The sequence below is a fragment of the Papaver somniferum genome, chromosome 5 (assembly GCF_003573695.1).
Source record: "Papaver somniferum cultivar HN1 chromosome 5, ASM357369v1, whole genome shotgun sequence".
Classification (NCBI taxonomy): domain Eukaryota; kingdom Viridiplantae; phylum Streptophyta; class Magnoliopsida; order Ranunculales; family Papaveraceae; genus Papaver; species Papaver somniferum.
The window spans coordinates 131712725-131733149 of record NC_039362.1 but is presented as its reverse complement, the minus strand read 5'-3'; the positions used below and the strand labels follow the sequence as shown (position 1 = coordinate 131733149).

At 34.0% G+C, this 20425-nt stretch overlaps 2 protein-coding genes across 2 annotated transcripts; one reads left to right on the top strand and one right to left on the bottom strand.

Moving 5' to 3' along the window:
* Positions 1 to 204: 204 nt before the first annotated feature.
* On the bottom strand, positions 205 to 940 carry LOC113282739 (preprotein translocase subunit SECE1-like). The gene has a single exon (XM_026531804.1). It carries the CDS (start codon positions 907 to 909, stop codon positions 373 to 375), a length of 537 nt encoding a protein of 178 aa, XP_026387589.1. The 5' UTR covers positions 910 to 940; the 3' UTR covers positions 205 to 372.
* A 306-nt stretch (positions 941 to 1246) lies between these two features.
* On the top strand, positions 1247 to 3324 carry LOC113277816. The gene is made up of 3 exons (XM_026526806.1): positions 1247 to 1356; positions 2439 to 2485; positions 2595 to 3324. Exons 1-3 carry the CDS (start codon positions 1308 to 1310, stop codon positions 3180 to 3182), a joined length of 684 nt encoding a protein of 227 aa, XP_026382591.1. The 5' UTR covers positions 1247 to 1307; the 3' UTR covers positions 3183 to 3324.
* The last annotated feature ends 17101 nt before the right edge of the window (positions 3325 to 20425 follow it).

Genomic DNA, 20425 nt, shown 5'->3' with positions numbered 1-20425 from the left:
ACATCATGACAAATACAAGTAATCTTGATGTCCATGTAGGAGAGTGCACATAGTGTAACCGAAAGTGTGTGCATCCTATGACTGACTCATGTTTATTGGAAAATTGGGCATATAAGATAGGTGGTCATACCTTTTAGGTACTTAACATTTAGGGGAGAATTGGTGAAAAAAGTGCAGAAAAATGATATAAAGAACAATGAGAGAACAAAAAAGAGAATGCTATTGCTAATGCTAAACTGCATCACTTAGTTTCAGATTTTTGTCATTTTGATGAATTCCAAGACAATGCAACAAAGAATGAAAATTCCAAATATGTATAGCAAGAAGAAGAACAATGGCAATAACAAAAATAGATGATTAGAGAATTGCATTTCAACCAAAGAAATCTTGAACACCTCTACCAGCAAAAACCTGATCAGAAAATTCAGCTAACAACGCATTAACAGTAAGCAACACAACACTTGATCCAGCAATAACACCAATAACTACACCAGTAGTTCCTAATACTTTACTGAATACAGGCCATTCAATTTCTTTTATCTCTTCTATCACTCCATCCCAGTAATTCACATTCTCTTTCTCCTCCTCCTCCTTCTTCACCTTCATTGCTTCTCTAATTTCTGCACCCAATTTATCTTCAGCTTCTAATGCTTCTTTCTTCAATTCTTCTCCTCCTTCAACATTTTCAAATTTTGTTGTTGCTGAATTCTCTTCTTTTCCTTTTTCAATTGCTTTCAAATTTCTTCTTGAGGTTCTTTTAGATTGGTAACTCAGACTACTGGCTCCTGCTGCTGATGATGATAATTGTGGTTTGTACTGTAGGGAGAGATGTCTACTTGAATGACTGACACGTGTTGTGGTGAGATTTGGGAAATGGATTAGGGAAGACGAAGAAGATGAAGCAGCCATGATTTCTCTGTGGGTATGGATTTTGGGAATAATTTTTTGAAGATAAACCAGAATTTTGATGTTGCGCATGTGTAGAATAATTGATACTGCAATATTAGGATCGTGCCACGTTTTCAGGATGAATATACTCTAAGGACCGTCGATATGGTGTACTAATGGGCTTTTTTAATCTGAGGAAGATTATTAGGGTCCATCAGAAATGAAAAACAGAAAAATTAAAAAGCAAAAATCCTGTTGCTTTTTTTAACCGTAGGAACAATGGAGGATTACCGTTGTTCACTGCATCAAGATAGCTACACCATAAAGGTTTTTTTAATTAAAATCCCACATTTCGGATTGTTTAGTATTCTATTTTTATTTTTATTAACTGTAAAATTAAAGAAAAATCGATAGTAGTTATGGGAAAGAGAAGGAGATATCAAAAGAAGCCTCACTTTTGTTATTCAGGTATGTTTCAGTTGAATTTCATTTGGAAATAATTTCTCTTCTCTTATTTTTTATTGAAGTGTAGATAAATTGAAAATTCTAGGTTCGTAATTTATTCGTAATATTGGGCATATGTCAAAGGAAATGGCTTTGATTAAATGTTGCAAGAAACACCAACTAGGGGACGAAGCCATAATTTATTGTGTGGGAAAAAATATATACAGCTCAAAAATCGCCCAATTTTTTTCAAAAGAAGACACCAATTATAAGACGATTAAATTAATGGTCGTGTTTAATTTTTTTTTAATTCGTCATTATTCTGATTATCACATCTAATTAATATACGTTCTGAGCCTATCACTAGTAGTTTCCAGAATAAATTACTATGATGTTTAAGTAAATTATATACCAAACATAGTAAGCAACTTTTAAAATTAAAAGGCGGCCAATTATGTGAAAAACTCATACTCCCTCCGTACCTATTATATAGGCGTAATTTTGAATTTTCTTTGTCCCACTAGATAGTCCTATTTTCAAGATGAATTTTCTCACAAATACCCTTATTTATTGTACATGGAAACTTGTGTTAGTAATAAGATAAAGGGTAAAACAAGAAAAAATATGAAAAATGATGAATTCAAGATAATTTTCTTAATCTAAGATAAGAGATTTGGTCCCTCCTCCTATATATGTGGTACGGAAGGAGTAGTATTTTCTAAGCATGAATTCGTAATTTCGGAAATTTTAGGGGTACAATTATCCCCAATCTTCGTTTAGTTATGTCCCTGCAATAGTCAAATCAATGGTTTTCCAAATATTTCAACGCCATTGTATATAATCCATGACACAATTATTGGCGATGATACCAATGACCCGAGTTCGAACTCATCAACACCAAAATTAGGTTATTGCACATTAGCATTAATCATATCAACTGGTTAATTCATGATAAGGATTTGCAAGTCGCTCATAAGACCGTGGTCCCACGGTCATACTTGTAGAAGTGAATGATATCTCTACATTTTATTTCACTGAAACTGTGTTTTTTAGATAGTTTTTACAAGTGGGATAATGATTCTAATCATTACATTTTAAATTTCCAGATACTCCACGGCCATGCTCCTCCAGAAAGAACATTTCTTCAGAGATGGTTAGTTGATAAATCTTACTTTTGATTCTCCTCGTCACTTTAAAATTGCACTAGGTTTAGTTTTGTAAGGTAAACAATATGTCTTTCTAATGATTTAATACTGCTGCAGAAATCAGTTAATGAAGATATTGTGAAACCATATTCATCCAACAGTTCGACAACAGGACTTAATTCTCATGCTTCACTTGCGCAAGTATACCAAAATGGTATGGGTCGTTCAATATTGTTAAGACATGCAAGACATCACCCTATTAATCACTACTCTCATCAGGCGTTGAGAAGCAATGTAGATTCGATAAATTTGCTAAACAACAACACTATTTCGTTACTCGACGAGAAATTCTTCTGCAATTTAGCTAACAGGTGGCATACTCATCCTGGATGTCAACCAAGCACCACTGATGGTTTTGGAAATATTTCTCACAAGACAGGAAGAATGAAATTTAGTTCTTCAGTGACCAATGCAACAACAACAACTGATGATATAATTAAGGCATCATGTGGTATATGTCTGAACTTGTTAAAAAAGAAGCCTTACCAAGATGAAGCAGAATCATCTAATGAACTTTCTGTTGTTGCAATTTTAGTTTGTGGACATGTTTATCATGGAGACTGTTTGGATAAGAAAACATCGGAGGTTGATAAATCGGATCCTCCTTGCCCAATTTGCTTTGAGTCCATAACCTTGCCATCATAAAATGACATTGTAGTAGTAAGAGAAGATAATCAATAGTTGCAAATATTTAGTAGTTAAGTCATGCCATTGGCAATACAAGAAATCCACGATATAAGTTGTAATCTTCGTTGTTGAATCAAAAGGAGTCATTTTATTCAAGTTATGTATTCTCTATAATACCACCTCAACTCACATTTTTTATAAGGAGTCCAGTTTTACGATTAAAATTAACATTCATACGCAAAAAATTACAAAAATGATAAGAAAAAAGAGAATATGGTTTATTAAATAATAACTATTGATGAGGATAATTGATTATTTGATTGGGTAGTATTTATATGTGGTAGTGTGCCATAACTAAGAGTCGTGAATTTTTATTTTCGAAAAAAAAGAGTCGAGAAGTCTTTTATTTTATTTTCTTGTCGATGTAATATTGAAGGTAGTGTGTGTTTTCGCTATAGTATTTTGTATGCGCGTGGTTCATTTTGAATAATTTTCCCCCCATCCTTTAGCATTCAACTGCCCAAATCAAACATAAAATAAAATAAATTAAAATACCCATTTAGCTATTTGACCATGTATATATGTTTTGACCGTAGGTGGATGAATCAATTGTTTTGAAGTTTTTTGGCGGATTTTGCATTTCCTCCCCGATAAAGATTGTTAATTTTCATTACCTCCCTAAAGAATTCGAATTAGCTTTTCCTCTCATCGTCAAGTTTTCCATTCATATCTCGATTAGCTGAGTCAGCAGTAATATACACGTGGCTAAAATAATCTTTTTCAATAAACTACTGAAAGTTCCTTGATACCTAAAAAGCAAAGCGTCTGCATGTGGATGGCCCATAATCCAAAAGCTCGAAATCAACAATGACTTAGTTTTCTTATCCATTTTCCTATTTAATACTGATTTCCATCTCTAACTCTGATGATCGAGTGTACCTGCGAGTTCACTTTGTCTTTTCTGCCCCATACGAAATCGTGACCTAAGTACCTAACCGTCCCAGTTATTATCATTTCGCAAAAAAAATAAATAAATTCACTTTCAATATCGACACTGAGGAAATTAAATCATCATAATGAGGATTATATTATTGATACTAATAAGGTGTGTTAGAGCATCGCTCGGTCGAACTCACAAGTGTTGTTATATCAAGATTGTTGTCAACCACCTGTGGTGAGCAAGACACTGTTCACCCCAACACAACTTGATTGTGTTGAAAGTGCATGCTCACCAAGAAATGCCCTATTATGAATACGGTGAGGGAAGCAACAAAATTGGGGAACACATATTATGCTAGGTAAGACATTGAATATTTGATAAAGTCGTAGGATTCATGAGTGGATTCATCTAAAAGGTATATCTATAAACTTGAGCAAGTTTTATGATTTCATTATTATATGCTTGATGACATGATCTATTGATATCAAAAATGTTTTTGTTTTTGTACTCTTATTTTTTTCGCCATTTGCTAAGAGTTAATAGTTCATAGGTGAAGTATTAACTATAGACAAACCAATGCGGCTAACGATCCATGTACTTTGTGTAACGTTCATGTTTACCTAACTTGATTTGTGTTTAAGATTCTTAAATGCTCGAGTTTTGAAGAAACAAACAATGTCGATGAATTTATGTTTTTGGTGAATTGCAAAGAAGAAGTTTTGAGTTCAAGCTTATCTTGTTTAAAATCTCGAAATACAAGCAATTGTTGTTCATATTTTTGACAAATATAGTGAAGAACAATTTATTGTTTATAAACCAAGTTTCAAGTCAAGATTAATCATTTGAAAATAGCCCGGGCGATGATATTCATCATGGATGTCATTTGGGAATGTTTCAAATCGATTGAAGAGAGTCTATAGAACTACTACTGAAATACTGGAACAGGGACGGTACACGTACCCCAGTACGTATACCAAGAAAGTTCTGAGTTCGGGAACGAAGTTTGGTACACATACCCAGTATGGATACCAAAAAGGTTCTGAGTTCGTGAATTAATTTGTGGTACATGTACCCAGTACACATACCAAAGTTCACGAATAGGGTCGGTACAGGTACCCGGTATGCATACCATCCCTGCCGAAATTTTCAGATGCACTCGAACTATTTTTACGATATGTTTGGCATTAGAAAAAACTCTTTAAAAACACTTCTAAGACTACTTTGATCATTAAATCTTTTTTGATCATTAAGGGTTATTGAACATGGTTATTATTGCTTAAATGATGCACGATTCTTAACGAATTATATATTTATATATGGGCATTTTTTTCCTTGTGAAGGAAATCTTTTTATACGCTTTTGGTAGCCAATCTTGGTGTAAATCCTAGCGGAAAAGATTGGATCTTCCTTCAAAGAGTAAGTCAAATCTTGTATTTTCTTTACAAGTATGTATCTTAGAAGATAATCACAATACTCAATCCTCATGGATATTCTTGTATATTGCTCAATGTCGTATGAGATATATGTGTCCTTTACTTTATGTGAATTTAACTGATATCTCATATATACTCAGAAGTTAAATCTGTTACGTTTTTATAAACTGAAAATAGAACAAACTCTTTGAGAATTTTCTCGCAGTATCGATCTACTTGTGATCACACTTTTGTGTTATTAATGCATGATACACTCCGTAAGATTTTCTTATGTTGAGTCATACCAATTAAAATTATCTCCTTGTTCGTAACTGGCGCTGAGATTAATTTATGTCGATGTTTAGGAAACAAATCCATGTGATTTGTTAATATCTGACAAAATCCTTCTTTTTCAAAGAAAAGTCACTCATGTTGTTCTCTTGGGAATGACATCAAATGGGAGAGAGTTCTTAAGTGAACTTGTGCTTAATTGTTATATCTTTGTGGGGTGTGTGGCTGTGGAAATTAAAGGGGATGTATCTTAAATCTCCTAGATGAGAGCAAAGTATGTCTTACTATGTGAAATCATTTAAACAAAGTTGATATGTAAGCACCTTGGAATCCTGAAGTATCTTTTGGTTGTATTCATTACGATCCCACGATTTTCGTACGTTTGCCAATTTTATTGAAAAAAGGGGGAGAATTATTTAGTATTTTCGCACTAAATACATATGGTTCCACATATCATTATATGAGGGGAGTAAATAAATAATATATAGGTTTCACCCATTATGAGAAAGATGTAAGTATCGATTAAGGGGGATAAACATATCACCAAAGTATTACTTCAAAGTTGGGATACAATTGAGCTTTTGAAGAAGATAATAATACTATGTTTATATATAACGACAATTGAGAATATTTGTTTTCAAAGTTGATATCTCCACAGATCTTCAACAACAACGATGCTGAGTTGAACACGTTCAGAATCATTGCAACTTTCAAGGAGTTGAAGAAACCAAAGAAATCAAGCATGGTATACTCGAGGAGTGTTTAAAGCTTTATATTTTTTGCATATGTATTGATAGTTTTGTCACTAAAATTGACAAAGGGGGAGATTGTAAGAGCATTTCTCGGTCGAACTTACAAGTATTGTTATCTCAAGCCTATTGTGTCCTAGTTGTAACTAGAGTCTTCCTCTCCAAAAATCTTTTAGGTTTTAGTGACTACAAAGAGTTCATAGGATTCGTGAAGCAAGGTCCAGCTATTGTTTATCTAATAGGTCGAGTATCCTGATCTTGTTCGATTGTTGAGCTTCTCACTTGAACAAGATATACAAAAATTATCAAAGTTTTCTTCATCTCAGACTTTGATTGATTCCACAAGTTTAATACTTGTGAGGTGAATAATAATTTAGGCTGCGCACTTCGGGTTGCATAAATCCGGATTTTGAGATTATCTAGACTTTGTCTATTTCTATCGATTTCCAATATCCTTGATCTACGATCAAAAAGGAAGTCACACATATAGCCTTATCTATGGTAGACAGATTGGTTTAAAATCTTCAATTGAGTTGAAGCAACTGTAAGGCTGTAAAGGACGTCAGCTAAGGGAATCAATTGCGCAGAGTCCTGTTGGGATTCAAGTGGAGTAAGGAGTGCGACTGTAACTGAATTGGTGTGAGGGTTTAATTCGGTCTCAACTACATTCCAGTACGAAGTTAATTGGTAGTAGGATAGTGTATGTAGCGGCTTAATACAGTTTGGTGTTCAATCTGGATTAGGTCCCGGGGTATTTCTGCATTTGTGGTTTCCTTGTAAACAAAATTGTGGTGTCTATGTTATTAATTTTTCCGCATTATATTGTTTATCTTTATAATTGAAAATATCACAGGTTGTGCGTTAGTCAATCAAAGTGGATACATCCATCCTCGTTTGTTGGGTACGACTTGATTGATTACTTGGAAAATTGACCTTTGGAATCACCCAAGTACTCTCACACATAATCAGGTTCACGGACTAGTCTCTGTAAACTTTCTGATTGTGAGAGAAAGAGATATAACTCTGAATATTATTCTTATATTGAGATTCATTAAGTTGACCTCTCGGAATTATATTTAAGTTTGTCCATACAAATTTCCTACAAAAAAAGTTGGAGGTGTATTTTGGTACCCCTTGCGTTTTCACAAAGTATCGACGGGATCTTTAGAACCATTTACGGATCTTAAGACATCTTGTGATAATCCATTGTTAACGGAATCCGTTTTGTGTGTGATTGATCACAAGAGGATTCAAGTTATGTTTTGCAGGTTTTTAAGAAGACAATTGAAGATTTAAAGACGAAGAAGATTTTCTTATTAGTTTTTACATCTTGTGAATATAGTGCACAAACCTTGATCAGCAGGGATCCAACTAAAACCGTGTCTATCTTTGATAGACTTGATTCTCTAGTTTCTTGAGATCGGCATCACTTTATAGTTACTCTTTGAGTTCTCTATTGATTGATTGCGAATCTAGAATTTGGTTATTTTAGTAATCAAACTTTTAGATTGATCTAACCAGACAAAAGGAGTTTATTAAATTAAACGGAAGAGCCTTTGTCAATGACTCATAATATCTTATTACCAAAGATTGAATATAGTGGTTATTAAACAACTTTATCCTTTACTGTTTGGAATACGATCAAAAGGATTGGTGATTCACGTGTGTGACTCTAGAAGTCGAAGTCACATGGACACTAAGGAAACTAAGTAGCTAGGGGCAGTCTACTTGGTCTCAACTATACGAAGTGGGTATTATATTTTGTATTGTGGCTTAATTATGAGAGTATTAAAAAGTGGACTAGGTCCCGGGGTTTTTCTGCATTTGCGGTTTCCTCGTTAACAAAATCTTGCCGTGTTATTTAGTTTATTATTCCGTAGTTATAATTCGTTTATTATAATTTGAAGTAAATAACACTTGTATGTTAATCCTAGTCACTTGATATTGATCCTATAGAGTTTTGGTTTTATACCGTACTTATTATCAAGTGAACACTTTGTTGTTGTATGTGTCGATCTCGTATCCAAAGACGATCACACAAAGCGTATACCATAGTTGTTGTATTGTCTCTATTTTATCCATAGACGATCACACTTGGTATCAGACTTATAGGTTGATATTTAAAAGATTGTAGTGTATTTGAATTTGCGGTTTCCTCATTAACAAAATCTTGTTTTGTGTTATTTACTTTACTTCTGCATTATAATTGTTTTATATATTATAATAAAGTAAATACACTTGTGCGTTAAATCGTAATCAGTTGATATTGATCCTATAGTAAATCGGTTTCGTACCGTAACTATTATCAATTAGAGAATATTAAGTTGTCGCATTGTCTCGACTTTGTCCATAGACGATCACACTTGGTATCCGACTTATAGGTTGATATTTAAAAGTATTTGGGTACCTTCGTCTTTTCAACTTTGAATAATAACGATCTGAGTTTGTTAGGGGAGCAAATTTAGCCAACTCGTTTGACACAAAAGAAAGTGCATCTTACGAACTTTGCATCCCCATTGCAAGTGTCCTTTATTACCACAAAATAACAATGGTTAGTAACATAAGGTGTTAGAGTATAACTCGGTTGAACTCACCAAGCGTTGGTATGTCAAGTTTGGTTGTCATATTTAAGTATCAAAACTCATCTTGGGTCGCTTGATTAAATACTAGAGTCAACTTCGTTTAGGTTAGACTAGAAAGTCTAGGAATGTTGAGACATACAAGTATTACTCCGAAGACCTGAAGAATGTTAAGAAGTAACGAACTACAACGACTACATCATCCTTCCACTTGAGGTTAGTAATATTGATTTGAACTATTTCATTCCTAACGTATCCTTCAAGTCGTGTTATATTGAAAACATAACTACGAAGCTGTATATACTGTACATATTGTATATAATACTCTATTGATGTGACATGATCATAATAGTTTGATCATAGTATTAAAGAATTAGACTACGAAGTATAACGCTTATCTTTTGAACTTTTTAGATATAACATCGACATAATACTATATATATTTTTATGATTATGGTGAAGATTTCATCCTTGGAAACATTAATGTTTTACATTTTTTTTAAAGGAAGTATATTCATGAACTTTTTTCATAAATCGAAAGGGAAATCAATAGGTTTATTGGTCCAGTTATTCATTGCATGATGACCAATATGTGTGAGTTGGTATAACCGATCTTAACTCATGTTATGTATCTTGGTATAACCGATCACAATGCCTAGACTTATGATTTGGTATGACTGGTGCTGGTAATTGGTGTCCTAAGTAATACCATGAGATGGTATGATCGATCCTTATAATTGGTGTGACCGATCCTAGTTATTGGTGTGACTGATCGTAAGTGTTATGTAGCTGATCCTTGTAATTGGTGTAACCGATCCTAGTGACTGGTGTGACCGATCACAAGTATATATCATGTGTAGATGGAACCGATCCTTGTAATTGGTGTAACCGATCCTAGTGACTGGTGTGACCTATCACAAGTAAGTACGATGTTTAGGTATGAATGATCTCATGATAATCTTTAAAAGTTATGCTAATATCACTAATGATTTTCCTTGAACATTTTAGGATGAATAGTTTGGACGATTGATCTTTGGTTTACATCTTCTTGTGAGATTTGTTAAAATCCGAGAAAATCATTTTTCTAGTAAAAAGGATTGTATTTGTTGTTCTCTTTTGAGAATGACATCAGATGGACGAGTGTTCTTAATTGAACTTGCGCTTAATTGACATCTTTCGGGGAATATGGTTGTGGAATTTAGTAGAGAAAAGTATAATAATCCTTTTACGGTGAAAGAAAATAAGTTGTGAAACTTAGTGGAATCATCATTAACGATGTGATTGAATTTTTAGTCTCAATTGTTCTCGTAATGGCTTAATTCATGAGGAACCCAATTCTCATCACTTTTGTCAACTTTGTGACAAAAAGGTGAGAAAAATTAATAGTCTACTTGTAATGACGTATGGATTTTCGTTGCATTATCTTAAATGAGAGTCAATTAATATGTGTGCTCATCGTTTTATCTAGCAAAAATAGACATGTAAAGAATAGTGGGATGGGGGTGGGGGAGGTGATGTTTGAAAAAGTATATCGTTCTTAAAAGTGACAAACGATACTATTCATCGGGATAACAACTTTGTGCAGAATGAAAGTCATCCATGCAAATTTTAAAATGGAAGGGTGATGTTAAAGTTTTTATCTATTGTTGTTGAATCTTCTATTACATGAAGAAACGTAGAAGATGAAAATTAAAATTTCAAGAAATCAAGAAAGTGTCACGACATTTGTAATGAAAGACAAACTTGCAAAAGTCGATATGTATTTTAAAAGTTTTGCCACTTAAGTTGAAAAAAAGGATATTGTTAGAATGAATGCTTGGTTGAACCTCCAGATATTGATATGTCTCTATTTAAAATCAGTGTTTTTGTCTCCTTGAGTATACTGTATGTTTGTGTAATATGCAGAAATCTCTCCACAAATCATTTAAGAGGAATGATCCTTACTATAGTTGGAAAAATATTAAGATAGGATGTTTTTTCTCACCTGCGAAGTATCTCTTACCTAACATATTTATGTAATGATTCGCAGGGATATTTCTACAATAATTATTCTGGACGATTTACGTCTTCTTTCGGTGATCTAGAGCATCTGCTTACCTTGTTAGTTTTAATACCTTTCTCTGAAGCTAACTTGTGTATTTTTCAAGGGAAAATACTTAGGATTAACTTGTGCATTTTCACTTATAGGAATTTAAGCAACAACCATCTTGATAGTCCAATTCCAACCAAATTTGGTGATCTCAGGGATATCCAAATCCCGTGAGTTATATTTATAGACAAGCAATTATGTTTCTCATGTGAATTAAGCTTTGTTAAGTTATTACATCCTTGTAAAAACAGATCCTATAATTCTATCTTAATATATCTAATAGGGACATGTCGTTCAACCATATGTCGGGGAAGCTCCCGGAAGATTTGGGTCAGTTGGAGAATCTCAAATATCTGTAAGACCTTACTTTTTCATTGTGATACTTGAACCATAGCTTTGTAATAAATGTTGTGGATCGTGGTATTCCGTCTCAATTCTCAGTGTTCTGTATCTTCTGCAGGATTCTAAGTAACAACATTCTCAATATCTCTAGTGAAATTGACACTGGAGAAATCTTTGAAATCCACTGGATAAAACCCGTTAAAATTTCTAGATCTCTAAAATGGCTAATACTTGGATCTAGTGGAATTACCAACATCACAATGATGTAACCACTATATAACCATCAAAACCCACGGGACCAGGGTCGTCTCGTAGAAGATAATCAACATTTCAAATTGATATTTGTTTCTTATATGGATTATTTGAAATTGTAGAGAAAAATCTTTTTTAAAAATGTTTATCACAAAAATCATAAAAATATTGTATTACAGGTACTCAACGGATACATAAAGAACCGTAGAAGATATTCAAGAAATCAAGAAAGTATCATGGCATTTGTAATGAAAGTCAAACTTTCAAAAGTCCATATGTATTTCAAAAGTTTTGTCACTAAATTGACAAAGGGGATATTGTTAGAGTGAATGCTTGGTTGAATCTCCAGGTATTGATATGACAAGTATGTTATCAAATTTAGATGCCAAAATTATTTCTCAATTTATAACCTACTAAAGTTAACTTTGGTTTAGATTATGTTAGGTAGTAAAATCTTAGGTTCACTCTTGAAGATTAAATATTGAAGTTCACACAAAGACATCATTTAAAGAACTTCATCAAAGTTTAGTAACAAAGTTTGATTTTCATTTCAGTCTCTTATCTCTTCTATCTATCCATATATCTATCACAGAAAAATCAAAGACTTTGGTAAATAATCGAATCGCAAAGATTGCTCTTGTTACAAATCAGTTATTCGGCCAAATCTAGTGAAATTTTGATGTCAATCTCAAGTTTATCGTTTTTTCGAAACTAAAATCAAGTAAATATTATCTCATGAGTTTTGAAAGTATAGGTTCGCAAACCTATTTAAGAATTTTGTTTGAAATTTTAATTTTATACATATTGGGTTGTGAATCTATGTTTTAAGTTTGTAAACCTAGAAAAGGGAGAAAGTTTCCTGAACTTGGCAATGGTTTAAACTCGGGAACCTATGTTTTGAGTTCGCGAACCTAGTGGAGAGAGAAAGGTTCATGAACCCAAACTTACTGAAGTTCGTGAATCTAAATTTTGAGTTTCCGAACCTTACTTAGAAAAGCTTCTCCTGACAATTTTTCTAACTCAGTTCATGAATATAAAAACTTAGGTTCGTAAACCTAAAGGTACAAAACGTCCAAAAACTTTTTTTTTTTGATAATTGTTGTACTTTCCTTCTTTGTTTTCTAAGTAAATTTTTTTATCACTCTTAGTAATTGTTATTTTCAGCTAATTCTTTTACGAGAAAAGTTTTATTGTTCTTTCCAAGAATTGATCAAACTTGAGATACAAGTTTGAGTCTCAATTGTGGTATCTTCGAATGCACATGCCTAACTTTAGCAGTTTAAAGTTATATTCGGAAGTATTATACCTATGGTAATTGCTTCATTCGTAATTGTTTCAACACTTCAAAATTCGGGAAAAAAAACGATGCAAGTAAAGTTCTAACTAAAGAAACAATCCTTTTGTATCCAAGGATAAAACTTAAATTAAACGGCATTGAGAATTACTTGGGTTGGAAAAATCATAGCTTACGTTTAAAACAAACTAGCTTTGATATTAATTATTATATATTGAAGACATCATGCAAGACCAAATCTTAATCCCTTACACGTTGTGGATCTTGTTGTAAAGTTTGTCTACCAACATTGAAGGTTCTTTGAGAAGTAAGGTGAGACTTTGAAAAACTTCACTTGGAGATTTGTTAAGCACGTGTAGAACTACACATCTTCTTTTGATAGCAACGGGACATGTATCTTGATTTGATATGTTATATAATTTTTATCTATTATATAGGTCCTTCTCTTCTGCTAAAAGGTCATTCAAGAATTATTGATTAAAATAGAATATTGACAGAACTAAAATTCGACTGCGTATAACGCTTATCTATCAAAAGTCAAATTTGAAAATACCACAAAATTCATTTAGACTTGTTCTAAGTGAAAAAGCGTGGGTCTAACAACCACACCCAATATTTCGCTTAGCAATCTGTATAGACTAACTCCAATATACAATCAGACTCAATCTTAAAAAAAGTATATCCAAAAGTTATATCTCAATTTCTTAATTCAATATGCAATCAAACAAATAGGAATTTGCGAGCCCTATTGAATATAAGAAATAACTTGGACGGTATCAAAAACCAATATCCAAGTGTCAATCAATTTAATCAACAACCAAAGGTTGGATTCACAATTGATTGAACTTACGCACAACCTTTGATATTTCAATTATATAAACAATTAAAAAATTATAATGCGGAAAAGAAATAACACAGACACCAGAAATTTTGTTAACAAGGAAACCGCAAATGCAAAAAAAAAACCCGGGACCAAGTCCAGATTTGAACACCACACAGTATTAAGCTTCTACATACACTAGCCTACTCCAAGTTAACTTTGGAATGGAATGTAGTTGAGCCCTAACCAATCTCACACTGATCAAGGTACAGTCGCGTTCATTACGCCTCTAGAACCACGCCGGATTCTGCGCACTTGATTCCCTTAGCTGATCTCACCCACAACTAAGAGTTGCTACGACCCAAATTCGAAGACTTGACAAACCAATTTGTCTCACATAGAAAAGTCCAATGAATAGATAAATCTGCCTCCCACAGATATACCTATGAGTTTTGTTCCGTCTTTTGATAAATCAAGGTGAACATGAACCAACTGATACACCAGACTTATATTCCCGAAGAATAACCTAGTATATCAATCACCTCACAAGAATCTTAGTCGTATGGTAGCGAAACAAGATATTGTAGAATCACAAATGATGAGACGAAGATGTTTGTGACTACTTTTATCTTGCCTATCGGAGATTAAATCTCTAGAAATCTTAGAGAAGATAGTACTCAACACGATATAAACAACAACATCAGAACAACGCAACTACAGACAAAAGAGTTGGGTTTGGATTCACAATCCCAATGAAGTCTTCAAGTCTTTAACCTACAGGGTTTTGGAAAAAACCTAAGGTTAAAGGAGAATCGACTCGAGTCGCAACTAGTATCACACATGAGGTTTGGGGATTAGGTTTCCCAGTTGTTAGAGTTCTCCTTTCTATAGTCTTCTAATCAGGGTTTGCAATCAATGTTACCTTGGTAACAAAGCATTCAATATTCATCGTTAGATGAAAATCTGATTAGAATCAAGTTAATATCTTTCAACTGTTAGATCGAACTTAGCTTGTTACACACAAATGAAAAGTGACTTCATTTATATATGAGCAACCGTACCTAAACGTGTACACCTTGTTGGCTCAGCAATAGTTAACCGGAGTTGCCATACGAACACTTTCATATCAACCATAACCATCTTAACCATAACTAATTCAAATGACTCAAATGAGACGAGTTATAGAGTTGTTCAATTGTTTATATTCTCATAGAAGTATACAAGACACAATTGAAGCAAAATCGATTTTGATTCTTTCGAATAAATTCATGAATATTATAATCACAGTTTGCAAAAGATTGCATTCCTTAATATATAAATGTATTAGTTCATGAACAAACCGATTTTAGAATATAACCTACCCAAGTATGCAAACGGGTACGCATACCTAAGTGGCCGGACTAAGTTTGGGTTTGCCAGTATGCGAACGAGTATGCATACCTTCCAAACTCAGTTGAATTTCCGGAACTTGAAACTCACGCCAGTACGCATACCGGTATGCATACTAAAATCTCGGACTTTCATTAACCAACCAGTACGCATACGGGTACGCATACTATGGTTCTCGGACTTGGAATAACTTGCAACAGTTAGCATACAAGTACGCATATTTTGCTATATCCAATCATGGTTATTTGTTCTTAACTCACATTTCAATCATTGAAACATTATTAGAAGACGACAATAGTTGTCTCACATAAAGTATTAGCTTCAAAGCACTTTTCAAGTGATCGAATGATTAATACGAAACATTCAGATCCTACATCAAATGACTATCTTACACAAATCATTTAAGATGTTACAAGGCGATTTTCACATGATCATCTTTTGACTTTCGTCAAGAATATAAGATGAACTTGGTTAAAGTAAAAGCTTACCAACACATATTTCGAGAAATATGTAAACGAGTTAAACTCATCTCGGAATATCAAATGTGTATAATTGAAGTCTATATAGCTATACGACTTTTATCTCAAATAGGAGATAGAGTAGATAGACTTTTGAGTGATAGATGAGTTCAAGTCTCCACATACCTTTTGTTGATGAAGTTCCACAAGCTCTCCTTAGTAGTTCTTCATCTTCGATCGATGAACGTCTTGAAGTCTAATTCTCAACTAAACTTACTATCCTAATCCGAGAATTAGCTATAAGTAGACTAAAAATCAAGTCTTATAGTTTTGGAAACAACTTGACAAACAAGCTTGAGATAGCAACGCTTGCGAGTTCGAGTGCTCTAACAATCTCCGCCTTTGTCAATTTTAGTGACAAAACTATCAATACATATGCATTACAAAATAAAAAATTTGTAGCTTCTCATCCCAATGCTTGATTTCCTTGGTTCCTCAGCATTACTCGAAATCTTCGTCACTTCCAAGTAATTCAGTGATTCTGAACGTGTTCAACTCAGCATCATAGTTGTTGAAGATCCGTAGCTATAACAATGAGAGAACAGTAGCTCTCAATCATTGTTATACGGTGTCATAGTATTATTACACATCATCAAAGTTCTTATATCACAACTTTGACAACAATTTTATGGTGATATGTATCACTCCCCCTTAGTCAATACTTCATCTCACATGAAAACCACTCCCCCTTACATAATGATCTGTAAACCATATGTATTTCTAGTGTGAACTACACAATAATTCTCCCCCCTTTTGTCAATATAAATTGGCAAAGATACGAAAACTAGTGGGATCATAATGAAATTCTCATAGAGATACTTCATGACTAAAAGAAAACATATCAACTTTGTTTAGATGCAATCATATAGTCGAAACTAAATGCATTTATCAAGGAGTTAATAAAGATACAAAGAAAACTCCTACAATATTCCACAGTCGCACTCCCCACAAAGATTTGGCAATTAAGCATAAGTTCAATTAAGAACTCTCCCCCATAAAATTTCATTCCCGAAAGAACAACAAGAGCGATCTTACTTTTATAAGAAAAGAAGGATTTAAAAGTATACTTTGATTCCTAACAGAACTGTTATCTAAGGAGAAACAAATACGAAACTGAAACAACACTACACTGACGTTCTAAGCCTTGATTGCCCAAAAGATATGAATGAGTCCAGGGGCAAAAGGTTGGAGAACTAGTGAACCAAAATAACACCAATAGACTGTCGCAAGTGTTGGAACGTAGCAGTATCTAAAGGTTTGGTGAGAATATCAGCCAATTTTTATTCTGAAGGCACAAATTCCATATTGATGATACCATTTTCATAGAGATATCTAATAAAATGATACCTTATGTCAATGTGCTTAGTTATTGAGTGCTCAACAGGATTCTTAGTGATGCGAATCGCACTTGAGTTATCACAAAAGATCTTCATTACACCAGTATCAATTTCATAATCAGCAAACATTTGTTTCATCCATAGAAGTTGAGTACAACATGAACCCACAACAATGTATTCTGCTTCGCATGTAGACATAGATTATGAGTTTTGTTTCTTTCTATGCCATGCCACAAGATTCAATCCAACATATTAAAATCCCTATGAAGTACTCTTTCTGAATTCTACACATCCTGCCCAATCTGCGTCTGAATAGGCAGTAAGATCAGTGCTAGTATCAAAAATATACGATAGACCATACCCGATAGTGTGTTGGATATATCGCATGATCCACTTTGTGGTTGCAAGATGAGATTCCTTTAGATTCGCCTGAAATCTAGCACAACAACCAACATTAAAAGCAATATCAGGTCTAGTAGTTGTAAGATATAAGAGGCTTCCAATGATAGATCGATAAAGTTTTTGATCCACATTTACTCATTTCTCATCTCGATGTAGTTTACCAGTAGTGGGCATAGATGTCAGTTTTGGAGTTGACTTATCAATATCGAACCTTGTCACAAGATCCTTAGCATATTTTTCTTGAGATAAGTAAATTTCATCCATATGTTGTTGAATCTGTAATCCTAAAAAGCATTATAATTCACCAACATTTCTCATTTCAAACTCCTTACCAAGAGAGACTTGAAAATGTTTTGCAAGTTTCTCTGAAATCGATCTACAGATGATATCATCTACATAAACTTGAGCAATGACAACATCTTTCCCACTCCACTTGGAAAAAAAAGTTTTATCAGCTCTACCTCTCGAAAAACCTTTCGTAAGAATAAAAGTAGTTATTTTTTCGAACCATGCACGAGGTGCTTGTTTCAACCCATATAATGCCTTTTTGAGCTTAAGGACATGATATGGGAAGTCAGGATTTTCAAATCCCTTTGGTTGAGCAACATAGATCTCTTCGTTTAAATTTTCGTTTAGGAACGCGGATTTTATGTCCATTTGAAACAGCTTAACCTTAAGAAAATAAGCATGATCTAATAGTAATCGAATGGACTCATGACGTGCCACAGGAGCAAAGATTTCGTCAAAGTCAATACCTTCAATCTGTGAATATCCTTGAGCGACAAGTCTGGGTTTGTTTCTGACAATGGTGCCAAATTCATCAGACTTATTCTTGAATATCCATTTGGTACCAAAAATATTGATATTTGAGGGACAAGGTACGAGCTCCCATACATCTTGTCTTTGAAGTTGATTTAACTCTTCATGCATTGCATTCACCCAAAAGGGATCGCTAAGAGCTTCATCAATATTTATGGGTTCTACTTGCGAAAGATAACAACCAAAATTGCAAGTATTTTGTAGTTTTCCTCTTGTCTTAGCTGTATAATCTTTTCCTCCAATAGTACTGTTAGTATCATGATTCCTTTGAACCCAGAGGTGTCATGGAGGAACACGTTCTTGTTCAACATGAATAGCCTGATAAGTGCTCTTCTCCTTGTCACTGGAAATATCAGGATCAATGAATGTTGGAACAACTTCAACTGATTCTGGGATTTTCTTGACTTTCTCAATTGTCTCAGTTGGAGGCAATTCAGCAGGAGGGTTATCATGAAGAAAATTGCTCAGATCATCAATGATGAAATTTGCAGATTCCATCATAACTTGGGTTCTGAGATTAAATACTCGAAAACCACGACTATCAGAAGCATAGAAAAGAAAGATACCTTCATCGCTTTTACAATCAAATTTCCCTTTCTGTTCTCGATCTTTCAGAGTGTAGCACTTACTTCCAAACACTCTGAGATAATGTAAGTTGGCTTCCTACCGTACCACAACTCATAAGGAGTGTGTAGGGTTTTCGGCCGTAGGTATACACGGTTGATCAAATAACATGCTGTGAAAACAGCTTCTCCCCAAAGCCTTAATGGTAAGTTTTTGTTATGGAGCATTACCCTGGCCATTTCCTGAATGTTCTTATTCTTCCTTTATGCAACTCCATTAGCTTGAGGAGTAATGAGTGGTGAGTTTTGTTGAATAATCCCCAGTTTGTCACAAAATTCAAACACCTTAGTGTCCTTGAATTCAGTTCCACGGTCGCTTCTAATTTTCTTTAGTTTGCGACCTTGTTCATTCTGGATTCTATTTAACAATAATCTTGAATTCACCAAGGATTTCATTCTTATGAGCTAAAAATGCCACCCAAATGAATCTTGTGTAATCATCTACCATAACTAAAACATACTTCTTCCCAGCAACCGTAGGTTGTTGAATAGGATTGAAGAGATCCATATGAATTAAATCAAATGGATCTTTAGTGAGAAAATCTCGAGATGATTTATGTGGAACTTTCGTTTGTTTACCTTTTTGACAGGCACCACAGACACCATCAATCTTTGCATTGATTTTGGGAACGCCTCTAACAAGTTCTTTGTTAATGATCTTAGTTAGAAGGCGACAATTGATGTGACCTAAACGCTCATGCCAAAGATGTGTAGATTCCATCTTAGTCAAATTGCGACAATTACTAAACTGGGTATCTAGAAGATAACAATTATTTTTACCACGAGTTCCCTGAAAAATTACTTTTCCAGTTTTGTCTACAATGTCACATCCATTCGCATTGAAGACAAATTTATGGCCTTTGTCACAAATTTGACTAACTGAAAGAAGGTTTGCAGTCATACCTTTAACGTATAGTACATCATGGATTTCAGGAACGCCAGAAAGTTTGATCGTCCCCTTCTTGCTTATGTATAGCAACAACTCCAATGTTACAGGACCCCCTTCAAAGTTGTTTGAACTCACAAACCACGAAAAATCTCCAGACATATGTCAGCTACATCCACTATCAAAAAACCACTGAAAGGGTGATGTTGATTTTAGAGCAAAAGCTCCCATACTAACAATACTATCCCGTTTGGAATTTCTTGTTAGACTTCTACACCTTTTTAGAGAAGTAAACAGTTGTTCAGCTTTCTTATGAAGATTACTCGCAACCTTTAAACTTTTCCTTAAAGATGTACATGTATGTTGAAAATGATTTTGAGAATCACAGAACATACATGGACCAACATCTTTAATCTCATCTGAGTAGTTCTGAGTCCCATCAGGTTTCACAAAGCTTAAACCTCGCTTATCCACTGACTTGCGACAATTCTTCAGAGAAGAATTAAAGGGGTTATTCAA